Raw genomic sequence first — 14243 nt, 5'->3', positions numbered from 1 at the left:
ACTTGGGCTGGTTGGGCTTTGGGTGGGCATGGGTTTAGAGTGAGCTTCGTTGTTGGGCCCCACATGGGCAGTAGGTGGGCAGTAGACCCTCTCAACACACACATGCAGGTGCGCATGCGGGGCCCACATGCATGGGTGTCCCATGCAGCCTTTGTTTGCCCATAATAATAATGGTTATTACCCCTATGGGTACCATCAGGGACCCATAATAAGCCCACATGGGGCCCAGCTAGTTTGGGCCTCAGATGGGTGAAACCTGGTTTGCCCATGTGGGTTTAAGCTAGGGCCCATGTAATGCCCACCTTGAGCCCATCTGGGCTTGCCCGCATGGGGCCACCATGGTACCCCCGGACAAAATTAACCGGGACCCAGCTGGGCCGCCCAGATGGGGCCCATTCACCAGCCCATATCTGACCCACATGGGCCCCGCATGGGTGTGTTGACAGGGAGTGTTTCTGACCCTGACTGAGTTTTTTTTTTTTTTTTCCCTTAAGCTTCGTCCTGACTCTGTCTCTCCATGTCACACTCAGGTGAGGTCCAGTACGGCGGCCGAGTCACAGACGACTTGGACAAACGTCTCCTCAACACCTTCACCAGTGTGTGGTTCAGCGAGAACACCTTCAGCGACAAGTTCTGCTTCTATAAAGGCTACACCATCCCGAACATAGCCAAAACAGTCCAGGACGTCCTGCAGCACATTGAGGCCCTGCCCCTGGTCGACTCCCCCGAGGTCTGAGCGTGCTCACAAACACCAGCAGGAGGCTCATGTTGAAACGCAATCAGCTCTGCGGCTTTCTAAATAAACCTGTGACTTTTTTTATTTGTAGGTTTTTGGGCTCCACCCCAATGCTGACATCACCTACCAGACCAACCTGGCCAATGAGACGCTCAGCACTATTATCAGCATTCAACCCAAAGACAGCGGGGGCGGGGCCGGGGAGACGAGGGAGGCCAGCGTGCAGAGATTAGCTAATGAGATGTTGGAGAAGCTCCCCCCTGACTATGTACCGCATGAGGTGACGCAACAAATCTGATCCAACTCTGTGAACCATCAAAGTCACAAAATTATTTTAGAAAAAAACTAACTAAAGCCTGCAGCTCGAGGCTGCTCAGAACCAATTATCTGAAGTGTGTGTAAATATATTTTAAGTACACTTGAACCACACTTTGGTTTTAAGGGAAGAGGTTAATAATTGACATAATCAAGCCATCCTTTCACATGTAATCCCGGAGTGTGTCATTGGAGTTAATAACTGTGTGTGTGTGTTTTGAAGGTGAAAGCTCAGCTGCAGAAGATGGGTCCCCTTCAGCCAATGAACATCTTCCTGCGCCAGGAAGTGGACCGCATGCAGCGTGTCATCAGCAGCGTACGGAGCACGCTCACTGACCTCAGACTGGCCATCGACGGTGAGTCACAGCACACACACACATACTGTTCTGCTTGTGTTTTTGGAATTTTTCCATTATACTGTCATGTAAAAATGAAATAAGCGATTCTGACTTAAAAATCAAAATAAAAGATTCCGGTTCTTTCGAGGGAACTAAAACTGTCGACTGCTTCGAAAGTATTTGTTGGACCTCCCTGTCTGCAGGTACCATCATCATGTCCGAGGACCTTCGCGATGCCCTCGACTGCATGTTTGACGCTCGGATCCCTCGCCTGTGGCTGCGGCTCAGCTGGCCGTCAGCCACGTTAGGATTCTGGTTCAGCGAGCTGCTGGAGAGGAACCAGCAGCTTAGCGGTTGGATCAGAACTGGCCGGCCCAACCAGTTCTGGCTCACCGGGTTTTTTAACCCCCAGGTCTGTTTAGAATGAAACAACAGTGGAAACATTCAGCCTCAGTCTCGTCCAATCTTATTCACAGATTCATGCCGTTTTTCTCTCAGGGTTTTCTGACCGCCATGCGCCAGGAGACAACGCGCTCCAACTTGTCGAGGGGCTGGGCCTTGGATACTGTCACCCTTAGCAACGATGTCACCAAGATGATGAGGGAGGATGTGTCTGCTCCGCCCCCAGAGGAAGTGGGTGGAGTCTATATCTTCGGCCTCTTCCTGGACGGGGCGGGATGGGACAGACGCAGCGCCAAACTCACTGAAGCCCCGCCCAAGGTAAGCGTGGCATTGTTTCTCTAAACATACTTGGTAGATATTCAACAAAAAAAATAAATCAAATGCGTGAAATAAAGAAAAATACATAACTTAATTGTGTATATTCTCAGTGATAATGACATCAATTAGAATAAACTAAACTAGCTATTGAGAAGAAGATCAACTTAATAATGAAACAATAAAAAAGGAAATACCAAGTAAAGAAACTAAAGAATAAGATCAGAAATTTAATATGGTTAGAGATAATCACAAAACTCCCATGAGCCTCTCTGCTGCCTCCTCTCAGGTCCTCTTCACTCCCCTCCCGGTCGTCCACGTCTATGCCGTCAGTTCCGCCAACATGGCTGACAGTAAGCGGCAGCCTGGAGGTGGCGGTGCAATCAGCCTGTACTCGTGTCCGGTCTATAAGAAGCCGCGACGCACCGACCTCAACTTCATCTTCACCCTGCAGCTGAGGAGCGTGCAGCCGGTCGAGCACTGGACGCTGCGAGGAGCCGCTCTGCTCTGCGACTGCAAGTGACCATGTGGCATCTAAAGGGCCAGTGAGGTTCAATTTACTCCAATATTGAACTATTTATGAGCAAAGCACATATTTCTGTTTGTCATATGTCATATTTCTATAAAATAATACAGCCGACAAACTGTTTTAACATATTTAAACATTTCTCTCTACTTTCTAAATGATTTGTAGAGTTAGTCAATAGTCGTGTGATTTTTGTGCTTTAATTGTGTAATATCGTTTCCGTCTAAAGAGCTGTGTATCTCTTTAAATACCCATCACCCACATCATCCTGATATTCCTACGAAGAATCTAACCACGAAAAAGGTCTTATTTTCAAGAGCATGTTTGAAATTCCAATATTTCACTTTAATTTGACTAAAAATTGTTCAGCTTCAGCTAAAAGTACTAGTTGTGGGAATTCAACTTCAACTTTTATTAGTGTGAATGCTTCAAAGCATTCACACTATTGTTATCCAGTTCTTTATTTTGAAGTAAAATAAGGACCTCCGAGTAGATTGAAGATTATGAAATTAACTTAACAACGGAAAAAGGAAGTTGTTACAGATCAAACAGTAAATAAAAAAAACTGCTAAAGAGGACGGTAAAAAAGTGAAAAGTTTGATGTCATGATGTGGATACTACGTTTGAGCTGCTTTTCAAAGTAAAATGAGGCATTCAATCATGCAACAGTGATGTTCTGCATCTTAAGGGACAAAAAAATATGCAATAAAAATAACAAATACATTAATTTCAGAACATAATTAATCACGATTAACTAGTTAATGCTGACATGACAGCACTTGTTTTAACCAACATCTGTTTTTTTGTGTGTATTCTTTTTAAAGGAGGGTTGTCCCACTAAAAATCTACTCAAAAAAAAATAGTGACTTGAATTGGAGCCTTTCTTTTGAGCTTGTAGAAGTTGAGTTGTTTTCTCTTTTCAGACCAGAATAAAAAAAATCTCTTCAACAAACGTACTTCTTTTAATAACATAAAAGTAAACTTTTATTTCTCAACATGACAATCAAACACAAATCTGCCTAATGTAACACCTCTGACAAACTACAGCCATGCAGTCACTCACTAACAAACACCTAAAAACTCCCAACAACACTGTAAAAATGTGGATCATCATAACATCTAAGCTACGAGGTTGGTTTACAGAGTGAACCGTCAGAGGTCACGTGTTCATGTTGATTAAAAGCTACACGAGAAACAGTTTTAAGCTTTAATGTTTCAGCTCTGCCATAATAATAAATAACCACTTAAAAATAGATGACCCAGGAGAAGCAGACGGAGAAAATAATAAATAAATGCAACAGTTGAACAATAAACTCATGAGATGTCGAACTCTATCTGGTACCACACTCTGAAAATAATCCTCTGTTGGCACGATAAGTGTACTTCCTTTCCAATAAATCAGGAAATCTGATCTACCAATAACTCCTGTGTCCTGGGAGGTAAAATGACTGGTTTTGTCAGTGGATTCTGGTGTTTGAAGAAACTGATAAACTGTATCTGTTTCTCGTTTACAAAAAAAAACCTGAGGGGACCAGGGACGCAATATCTGACATATGGACGATGCTAACTCATAAAGACAATGCTATTAACAGGCTAACAGAATTTGCATTTAACTTGTGAAACATTTAGCATTTAACTTTAGAAGCAATTTATTTCATGAGGTAAAATAGATTGTTTTGGGTCATCTGACTGACAAAAGCTGAAGGACTTTCATTCACTTCGATTCACTTCAGTATAACCAGGAAGCGTCTGAATCCTGAACGAAATGAATCAGCATAATCTGGAACTTATTTCTAATGAACACTGACAGACTGGCATGCACAATGTCATAATTATTTAATGTTAAACATGTTCAAGTAAACTTTGTTCTCTCAATGTTTAGAGGAGCGGCGCCCCAGCACCCAGTGTCAGTTTGTTTGCCCAAAAGGATTACATTGCAGCCATTACAGCCTGTTTTACTGCTGCAGGCTGAAGAGTCCACAGGAGAAAGAGTTTGTAGTCAGATGGAACCTGAAATATTAAGAAAAAAATTGATAATCCTTTTTTCAAGTTAATAATAAATAAATCTGTCGCTAGCCAAATGCTAATAACACTATAACTACAAGGCAGCATGGACAAACAATTCTCTCTTCCACACTTTGACTGTGTACACTTTTTAATAAGATATCAATCAATAATAAATTACCAGTATTTCTGTTATTTAAGGTTATATTTTTCAAACATTCCTATGGTTTTATTTTAAGCTGTTATAGCAAAGATGTTATGAATTTAGCACAGATTATTTTGTAATGGAGTACCTTAAAATGAGTCATACTAGCTTAATTATTTAATATGTTATTTCAAGACACTTAACATGTATAATGTTAATGCCCCATTGGCAGATATTTGTCCTTACAACATGGGCTGGATTCTTGTGGCTTATATATTGAAAGAAGATGCTTATCTGGACTTGTTAGGTACATTTTTTGGAATGAGATTTTGTGTAGAGGTGTTCACGGGTCTTCCCTATGCTTTTTTACTATCGTCGGACAATCAATCACAGCTCCAAATAATTTGTTTGATATCGAACCAGGATTGCTCTTTTTGTGTCAAGTCTGCAAATCTAAACTCTTGGAGCGGTAACAGACCTCTGCTTGAACACAAAGTCTCCTCATGAATGTTGAATTAAAATAGTAAATTAGTTTATATTCTCTCAGACCAATCGAGTCGATCCTCAATGACACAAACGTTTTAACGTCAAACAAATCACCCGTACTGAATGCAGAACATAGTCGTCACTTTTTCTTCAAACATTTTACAGAACCAAATTTAACACAACCCTGTCAGAGCTTTACTATCCAACATTTCTTCGTCTTCAGCATGCAAACACAATTGAACAGCCTCTGTGTGATGATATGGAAAGTTCTTTGTTCATTGAATTTTAAAGTCAGTATTTGTTTATCACAAACCATATAAAGATCATGTTAAGTTGCTGCTTTGATCACAAACATCCAGAACACACATAACTGCATATGAAATATTCTCAGTTTTTTCCCTGTTGTCTTGATGTTCAGTCAGTTTGGACTTGTGACCGGCCTGTCCTCAACTCACTTCCCTCAACAAACAAATGTTCTTCTTCATCACTTTCACTCTTGTAGCTCTGCTCCAGAACAGAAATCCTAAACACTTCACATCCCATCTCCCTGTGCGGCCTCAGTGGTCCAAATAAAACGGCGCAGATCTCTGACTCACTGTCTTGTGATTTACGATAGCTGCTTCATGTCGTACATTGGCACCTCGGACTCCTCCCCCTTTCCTTCATCCTCAACAGCCTTGGCAGCACCCGGGCTGCCTTTACGCCCCTTTGGAGGAGCAACAGGCATGGCTCCCTCAGTGGCTCCCTCAGCTCCTTCCTGGCCCTCCGCCACAGTCCTCTCCTTCTTCAGTCTTGCCGGGACGCTCTTAGAGATGGTATCCTTCAACCTCTCGCCTGATTGGCGGATCTTCTCCCGCCTCTCGGCAGTCACGATGCGCTCACCAAACTTGTTGACCTTGGTGCCCAGGTTCTCACGGGTCTTGCTCATGTTCTCCTTGGAGAAGGTTGCTTTAAAACTCTCAATGCGTGACAGCCCCGTCTTCTTCATGCGGCCGACAGAAGACGAGTCTGCCTCCTCAACCACCATGTACTCCTCATCCGACTCCGGAGGGAGCTCAAACTTGTCCGGTTCCATCTCCGCTCTGGCACCGGCACCACCGCTTGATTCTGCCGGTTCATTGCCTGGTGCGACAGATTTCACTTCTTGGTCACCCTGAGGGAGGAGAACAGAGAACATTTTAACCTAAGAATACGTCATAACATTGTATTTGTGTCAAATATCCAGGTTTTAGTGTTGACATCAGGTTGTGTTGTGTTGCTATGTTATTAGTTTTGGTCTCTCCCAAATGTTTAGGTTATTGACCTTGTATTGGACTTGTTCACAAGTTTTAATTGGTCTTGTCTTGGTGTTGGCCCAACAGAGCCCCCACTGCAGGGTCTGGACTTCCTGAATGATTTATGATATCACTAGTTTGATTGGATGCAAATCACCTGCTTCAAACGCAACCAAAAACTAGCTTGTATTTAAGTATATAGTATTATTCCATCCGCCTTTTGTAAAAGTTTGATACTTCAGAGATGGCTGCTATGTCACTGTTAAGAAGTTTATTTAGTTCAGTTGTACAGTTAAACTAAAAGCACTATTCAAAGATGGTAACAGTGATTTCCACTGTTTATTTCCGATCCGGTCTCCCGGTTATGCAGTCTTGTTCTTGGTTTGGTCTAATTCCCTTGGAGTCTTGGTCTTGACTCAGTCCTTATCCCCAAAGTTTCTAAGTTTTGATTACTTACTAATCTCTCAAAGTCTTTGTCTTCTCCTCAAAACAATGACTTGGTGTTGGCCATGACTCTTTGTTGGTTAAGGTGGTTTTGTACAGTCATAATGTCAGGTTTAAATTGGACTTTAGTTAAAGTGTGTCCTGCAGACTGTAGCTGATATCGTGCAGTCCCTGATCCTTTCTCCATAAATAAACTGCAGCACCTGTTTCTGCAGCTCAGCACTCAGCTGCAGGATGCTAAACATATCAGCGAGTGGTAGCGTACAGAGCAAATCAGGATCACTTTCAGCTCCAGGCCACATCATGACATACAGCAGTCTGAATCCGAAAGATCACATTACACTGAACATGAAATGGAGCAAAATGGTAAGGCTAAAGCTGCAAAGTGACCCAGATCTCTGCAGCAGGTCACTTAAATTGACGATGAGTACTCGTTGATGATGCAACTGACCCATACAACAAGGCATTATTGTGTTAAACAGAGACCTTAGACGACGTCTGAAGAAAAATTTTGGGTTGATCCTGAATAATGATCAGGAAAGTTTAGGAACTTTTATGCTTGCAAGCAATCTATTCTGTAGTATAGGAATGGGATCATCATATTTCATTGCATGCAACATAAGCCACATAGCTTAGCCTCACAGCAGGAGAAAGAACATGCAGCAGAGTTTGCAAACAGGCTACAAATTCCCATATAAAGCAATCAAAAGCTTGCAATCCATACAGTGTCACTCGTGACAAAAGATGTTGGAATTAATTTTTCTTGAACAACAGCAGGTACGGTGAACTCTGCAGAGAAAAGTCGTAAGGACTGATACCCATGGACCTGTTCGGAGGTTTAAACGAAAACTGGCGTGTAATGATCAGCACAAAATAACTCCATCAAGAAATGAAGCCTTCATCAGTTGATTTTTTTCATGTTAGAACGTTGAACGTCTCCCTCGACTCCAGTCTTGTAATGCTAAGCTAGGCTAACTATAGCCTTTCTCCAACTACTAACGCACATACTTTAGTCTTTTGTTTTCATTTTACTACAGAGATGCAAACTTGTGGTGCTGTGTTGTTTAAAAATCTGTTTTTCAAAAGTTTTAGACAGTACAAAGTATAATGCGAAGTCATCAAAAAAGATATGACAAAGGAGACAACAGACAAAGACCACAAGATGTCAACTGAAGACTTCAAACCATTGGTCCACAAACTGATAAAAAAAAAAAAAGTGTCTACATCCACTTCTTAGGAGTATATATTTTTACAAATTCTACACCAACAAACAGTGACATAATAAAACTTATTCTAACAGACAAACCTTGAAGACAACCAGAGTTATTGGTTACCATTCATCTGTCAGCTCTAAATGAATCATGTTACTCAAAATGTTGATCATCTTATTACTAAAACCTGCAAACTGAAGGCGTTCCTTCTCTTCAAAATGAGATGTGGAATGGTCAGAGGGCGGGTGAAAGGTAATGACCTTGTGACCTCACATAAATGGGCTTAACCCCTGCAGCACCCCCTTCCAGCTGACTAAGAGGACTCTCTCCATCAGTGTCACTGAAAATGTATCAGAAAAAATCAAAAGAGTGAATGCGGCCATTTAGTGACTAACAATTTGATTTATAACCATCGTCCAGAGAGAGCGGAAGGGTGAGAAAGCAGACAGCTATATTAGGAGACGGTGAAGCTTCAGACTCAGAATAACCCGTTCTGTCAGCGTTCAGCTGGCACAGTCACTTACACTACAGAGGCCATAGCCGCTCTGTGAACTTAACACACTTATTTTTTCATCAGTAAGGCTTCTGGAACATGACTTGACATGAAAGTCTGTATTTCATGCCTCAGCCCTAATGTTGAACCACTGTTACTAGCTTTCTTATCGCATTCATATAGCTTTCATATAGCTTTCATATTAACTTTATTAACACCACAGAAAAAACTCAGAAGAACTTAATATAAATATCGATTTTCACAATAAACCAACAAGTGTCTCTTCATTTGGAGTCAGTTTCTTTTCTTTATGCTAAATAATAGGGAACCTTATTTTATTTTATTTTTTTTATTTTTATTGGTGACACACTGGTTGCTGAAATGTGTTTCATAAAATCTTGGCTTGGATAGCATTAAAGTTAGTTACAAAACTATATACTGTATATAGATTTTTCTAAATGCAAGGTGGTGATTCCCACCAATCTGCTGTGTGCAGACCATTTTTACTATGCAAAATGAAAAATACAGATAACACAATTATTCATATGCCAGATATAAATATTGGAAATTTTCCCTGTTCTAACTTCCATCCAACATGACGTGAACAAAGCATGTTTGCAGTCTTAGATCTAGCAGCAGCCAGCCAATCACAGGCTCTCTCCGAGCTGTAATCGACATGTTACCTCACAGAACATGCCTGACACTGACGCCTGACACTGTGCTGTAATGAACCAAACCCCACACAGCTATTCCAGAGTTCATTCCTGGTCTACACTGCAGAAATTCAAATCTTAGAAAGTCTTTTTTTTGGGTCTAATTTCTTGTCTAACATGTCTAATTACACTTCATATAAGCCACAGTCACCTGACAAGCCCAGATAACCATCTTATTTCAAGATGTTACAAGCCAAAAAAACATCAGGCCAGCTTTGCTTGTAATAAGTGAAATTGTCGGTAAATACAGCAAATGAATTTTACCTGCAAAGAATATCTAATTATTTGTATCTATTAAAAGCAATTCAGGCCTTATTGTGTGCTTTAATATCTTGAAATAAGATGTTTATCTGGTGGACGTTTAACATGTTTTTGACATATATTGAGTGTAATGAAAACTTTCTGGATGAGAAATTTAAATACACATGTTAAGATTTGAGTTTTTTGTAGTATAGGCTCCAAGCTAAATATTATGCTGCCTTAAGTACATTAGCTACACAGCTGCCAAGTTAAATGGGTCCAAGTTAAATCAGGATCAAGTGGCTGTTCATGAACATAACAAAGTTTGAGAAAGCTCTGAGATCAAATCTATTACATGTTCATTTTTTTTGGTGAGGGAGCATAAATTAGCGTGCATGGTGCAGTGATGTGTCATTATTTTAGCAGAATTGAATGACATTTTTGGCCATGCCATCAAATAGCTTGGCAAAAAAACCTAAGCTGCACTCAAATTCCAACATGAAACCATTGTCTTTATGAAACCAAATAAGAATTCACAAAGTGTTCTTTCTGAGTTAAACCCTCTCTATGATCTGTAGCTCTATGGTGTAACCTTTCAGCAGTCTGACGTTTATCCAGGGCTAAAATAACCAGGTCACCATCGCACTGGCAGCTGCAAACTGTGAAGGCCAAAGAAGTAAAACGAAGCCTATAGTGTGATGTGTGCATGTTGGTGTGTCTGCTTGTTTCTATTTCAACCCGAGTGAAGTGTTCGTCAGCTATTCATGATTAAAGATGTCAAAGTTCTGAAGGCTTCACTCAGGGATTATAAGTGTCTTTTTGAGGTTCATCAAAGTAACTATAAACCAGAGTAAATCACAATTAAGATCTTCACCAAACTACAGTTTCAAAATCTCTGGTTTGAATGACCAGAGAAGTGGATGCAAGCAAAATTTGTGCAAAGTCTCTTACAGTTCTTGTTACTACGGATCAAACGGATTTGCTCTTTGTTGCTTCTGAGGCATCACTTTGACCCTTTAAGAACACGTTTTCTTGGCTAGTAAGAGTCCTTTCGCTCTTTTTTAAAAAGGAATGCAGGTTGCTTTCAGCCTATAAACCAGCTACACTCTTTTTATTCATCATTTGTTGGGCACACAATGGCCCTTTGACCTTACAAGTCCCAATGTGTAGTTTTACTGCTGTTGAAATTACCTATAATAACTCAAAACTATGATTTTAAACATTAAAACCATACAGTATATGTTGAGCCAGATATGAAACCTAGCAGTATAAATAAAGGCCTCCAAAACTCAGGTTAAAACGGTTTTTTTTGTAGCAACAAAACAACTTGGCCCATTGCAACGTATGTTACATCCAGTTTGGTCAGGTCGAGATTCAAAGATTCTTGATCTGATCAGGTTGACTTTGCTTTGGGTTGGTTGGTTTTGGATATGATATGACTTCAATTTGGTCCCTTTCAGTTTCAGCTGGTGAAAATTGGAATCAGTTTCTCTAAATACCTGTATTCTTGACAAGTTAAACCTAAGCTTACCCTCTTTGAGTTGTGACTAGAAATCCAAGGGCATTGAAGCATGTTTTACTGTTCATGTAGTTAAAACGCGACTGGTAAGTCTGATGCTCTACATCACGTCTAGAAAAGAGAACCACTCCACTGTCCATAAGAAAAAACGTGACACTCAGAGAACCCGAGCTGCAATTTGAATAACCTCAAAGGTTCCAGCACAACATCAACAACAGATCAAAGATGTCCCGCATTGGAAACGATTTGTCAGAACAGCCACACGACCAAAGTCTCACCTGATAAATGACCACCCTGAACTTGTTCTTGGCAAGGAGGTCCCCCTGGGTGGCCTCCACCTTCTTCACTCTGACGTTCTGGTTTTCTACACGCACCCTGACGTCCTTGATGTGGCGGCTGACCTTGCGCGTCTTCTCCAGCAGCCGGTCAACTGTTGAACTGGTGTTGGCGTGGTCATTGGTCAGTTTGACAACATCGGCCTGGATGGTCTTGACTGTGCTCTCCAGCTCCAGCTGACGCTCCTCCATGCGCTGCTGCGTGGTCTGGACAGTGTCCATGAGCCCCGCCACGCGCTCCAACAACGCCATGATGCTTCCTGCATCGTCCCCGCCACCTGTCATGCCAGCTTTGTCCGTCATACTTTCTTTTTTGTTCCTGTTTTCCCCTTTGCTTGACTTGTCAATGAGTTATTGTAGTTGCTGGCTTGATTGACTGTTAGAACCCAGTGATCCAAAAGTTAAAGGGAAGAAGGGAGGTGGAAGAGTCCAGCTGGATCTTTTACAATCAGCAGCAAACACTTGGAATACAACCGAAGTTCAACGTCCCGAAAAAGAGTAGAGTTGAGGCATTGAGGGATCCAAGGAAAAAGGAGGAGCACAAGGGAGGAGGCCCAGAGTACCAGATCCCCCCTCTACAACTGGAGGTCGACCCTGACACCGATCAGATGAACTGATAGACTCCACCCTGCTGGCAGAAAGGAGGAAGGGATAACTAGAGTTGAGAGAAGAGAAGGGGGGGTGGAGGAGGCTAAAATGAGAGAAGGTAAAACTAGAGAGAGAGCTGAGTGTATCATTGACATTAACAATCATTAATAAATGTTTGAATGGCGTAGTGCCCGTCTGCCAGACTTAATGAATAGATAAACTTGAGAACAAATCAGAGTCAGAGTTTATTTAATTCAAACTTGATATCAATAAGCCATGCTGGACTTTTGAAGGTCGTAAGAATTACTGGCAAATCTGCAAAGTTCTCATACATCCAAATCTAGAAATGAAATCAAAATTACAGGAATGTGTGTGTTAATGGTTGGATAAAGAGTGACATGGATCCTTGCATCTCTCTGTGTTCTCTCCTGCTAAAAATAGTGTGAGGGTAATGTGACTCCATGCACCTCTTTGGGAGATGAGTGTATTTGAAGAAATGGAAACCACCTCCTGTTTATTCCTCCATCACCCATCTATCATCTGCCACCTTTTCACTTGTTCTGTCTTAATCTCTCCCTCCTGGTTTAGACTTTTTGGCCTCCCAATGAACAGATACGTTTCCTAAGAGAATTCCTCAGTCTAACACTTGCCTCTGCTGCCATCTTTGTCAGAGCCAGGGGTCCGATTTTGGACTAGTGGGGTGGAGCCAGAGAGGAGCTGAGATGGGATTAGCAAGCAGCAACCAATATAACTCACTGTGATGAAGGGAAGTAAGTTTTAGTTATAGCAAAAACGCTTTCAGTCTAATAGAATAAGTGAAACATCGAATTTCTGCTTAAATCTTTACAAGGCATCCAAAAAACAGCCGACAAAATTAAGTTCAGTAACTGAATTAGCTGAGGTGACACCTAGCAGACAGCTTGCTCTCTCACCAGTAGGCTACTGAGAAATTGTTAGTATGACCAGAAGCTAACATATTCCAGTTATGAGCCCAGGGTGCTTGGCGAGCCAATGCTAGCATTCTTGGGCGAGCTTACACGTATCACAGTTAGCTTATCTAGGTAGTTTGATTAGCATGAGCTTGCGAATGCTAACACTTTCCAAATTACACAAGAACTGAAGCATCACAGTGACAAGTGCTGGGCGTTTCTTGAGGTGCTCATTTAATTCAAACAATACAGACACTGGGCTGAACAAGAGATGGGATTTCATTGTTTGTTGAAATACTGATTCAGTGATAGCCTCATTAGGAAAAGGACAATAAGAATAATGGGTAATAAAACATAAAAAGATTCTACCCAAGCCTGACCAACACCAATTCTGCTTTCATTTTAAATTTGTAAAACTTGTTGTAAGCCCCAATCTATACAGAGTCAAATATGGCTTCAGGACATGGAGTGAGAAGCAGATTTGGATCTTTCAAAAGTGGGAGCCTGTGTCCTTGAAAGTTAATAGAAGAGCATCCAACTGATGATGAAAACACACAGAAGACAGGATCTAAGAGAGAAAGAGGGTGACAGGTATGCGACGAGGTGAGAAAGGAGGGATGGAATCAGATGGAGGGATAAGGGGACTCCCCACAGTCCAAACTCGCTCTACCAGCTGCTGCCTATAATTATACTGCCGTCACTGCTATATTTAACTCTACCTCCTTGTAGAAGACATGGATGCTTCAACCGCCACGTAGAGCACTTGGTTTCCACTCCTCATTTACTGAGACGGGTGGAGTCTTAAGGTTGATTGGTTAATAAGGCCTCAGTTCAAAGAATAAGAGCAAGTAAATTCTGATTTGTTTCAGAGGGACAGACATTTTTTTGTTGAGTAGTTTAGGTCCTACAAAACCTGAAAAATGTATTGTTCGACAGAGATGTCTGTGATTGGCTGAACATCTGTCAATCAACCCTAAATAAAATTTTATAATTTATAAATAAAGAATCGCTAGTGTTGCCAGTTAGCTCGTCTGTTTCTTAGTCCATTCTTCAGAGTTTCCTGTTTTATTTTGTAGTTTTGTTTTCTGTGTTTTGTTTCCTGTCCCTCTGTGTTTTCCTTAGTCTTGATTACCCTGATTGTCCTCACCTGTCATATTAGTCTCACCTGTGTCTGATTACCCCATGTTGATTTGGTCTAAGTGTTTCTTACCCTCTGTGTCAGTTCATTGT

At 41.4% G+C, this 14243-nt stretch overlaps 2 protein-coding genes across 2 annotated transcripts in view; one reads left to right on the top strand and one right to left on the bottom strand.

Annotated features, from left to right (window-relative positions):
• Positions 1–3043, top strand: part of dnah5l (dynein, axonemal, heavy chain 5 like) — a 44001-nt gene extending 40958 nt beyond the window's left edge. The window contains exons 93-98 of the mRNA XM_079360874.1: positions 531–730; positions 828–1016; positions 1275–1407; positions 1593–1801; positions 1888–2109; positions 2396–3043. Coding sequence (XP_079217000.1) covers positions 531–730; positions 828–1016; positions 1275–1407; positions 1593–1801; positions 1888–2109; positions 2396–2629 — 1187 coding nt within the window. The 3' untranslated portion in view covers positions 2630–3043. The remainder of the gene's footprint in view (positions 1–530; positions 731–827; positions 1017–1274; positions 1408–1592; positions 1802–1887; positions 2110–2395) is intronic.
• A 442-nt stretch (positions 3044–3485) lies between these two features.
• On the bottom strand, positions 3486–13895 carry cavin4b (caveolae associated protein 4b). The gene is made up of 3 exons (XM_079360873.1): positions 12948–13895; positions 11440–12915; positions 3486–6420 (listed from the first exon to the last, which is right to left on the bottom strand). Exons 2-3 carry the CDS (start codon positions 11797–11799, stop codon positions 5875–5877), a joined length of 906 nt encoding a protein of 301 aa, XP_079216999.1. The 5' UTR covers positions 11800–12915; positions 12948–13895; the 3' UTR covers positions 3486–5874.
• Positions 13896–14243: the final 348 nt, after the last annotated feature.

The sequence above is a fragment of the Symphodus melops genome, assembly GCF_947650265.1.
Source record: "Symphodus melops genome assembly, chromosome: 14".
In the NCBI taxonomy this organism is placed as follows: domain Eukaryota; kingdom Metazoa; phylum Chordata; class Actinopteri; order Labriformes; family Labridae; genus Symphodus; species Symphodus melops.
Note: the sequence above shows the minus strand (reverse complement) of the source record. Positions and strands in the feature narration are given on the sequence as shown.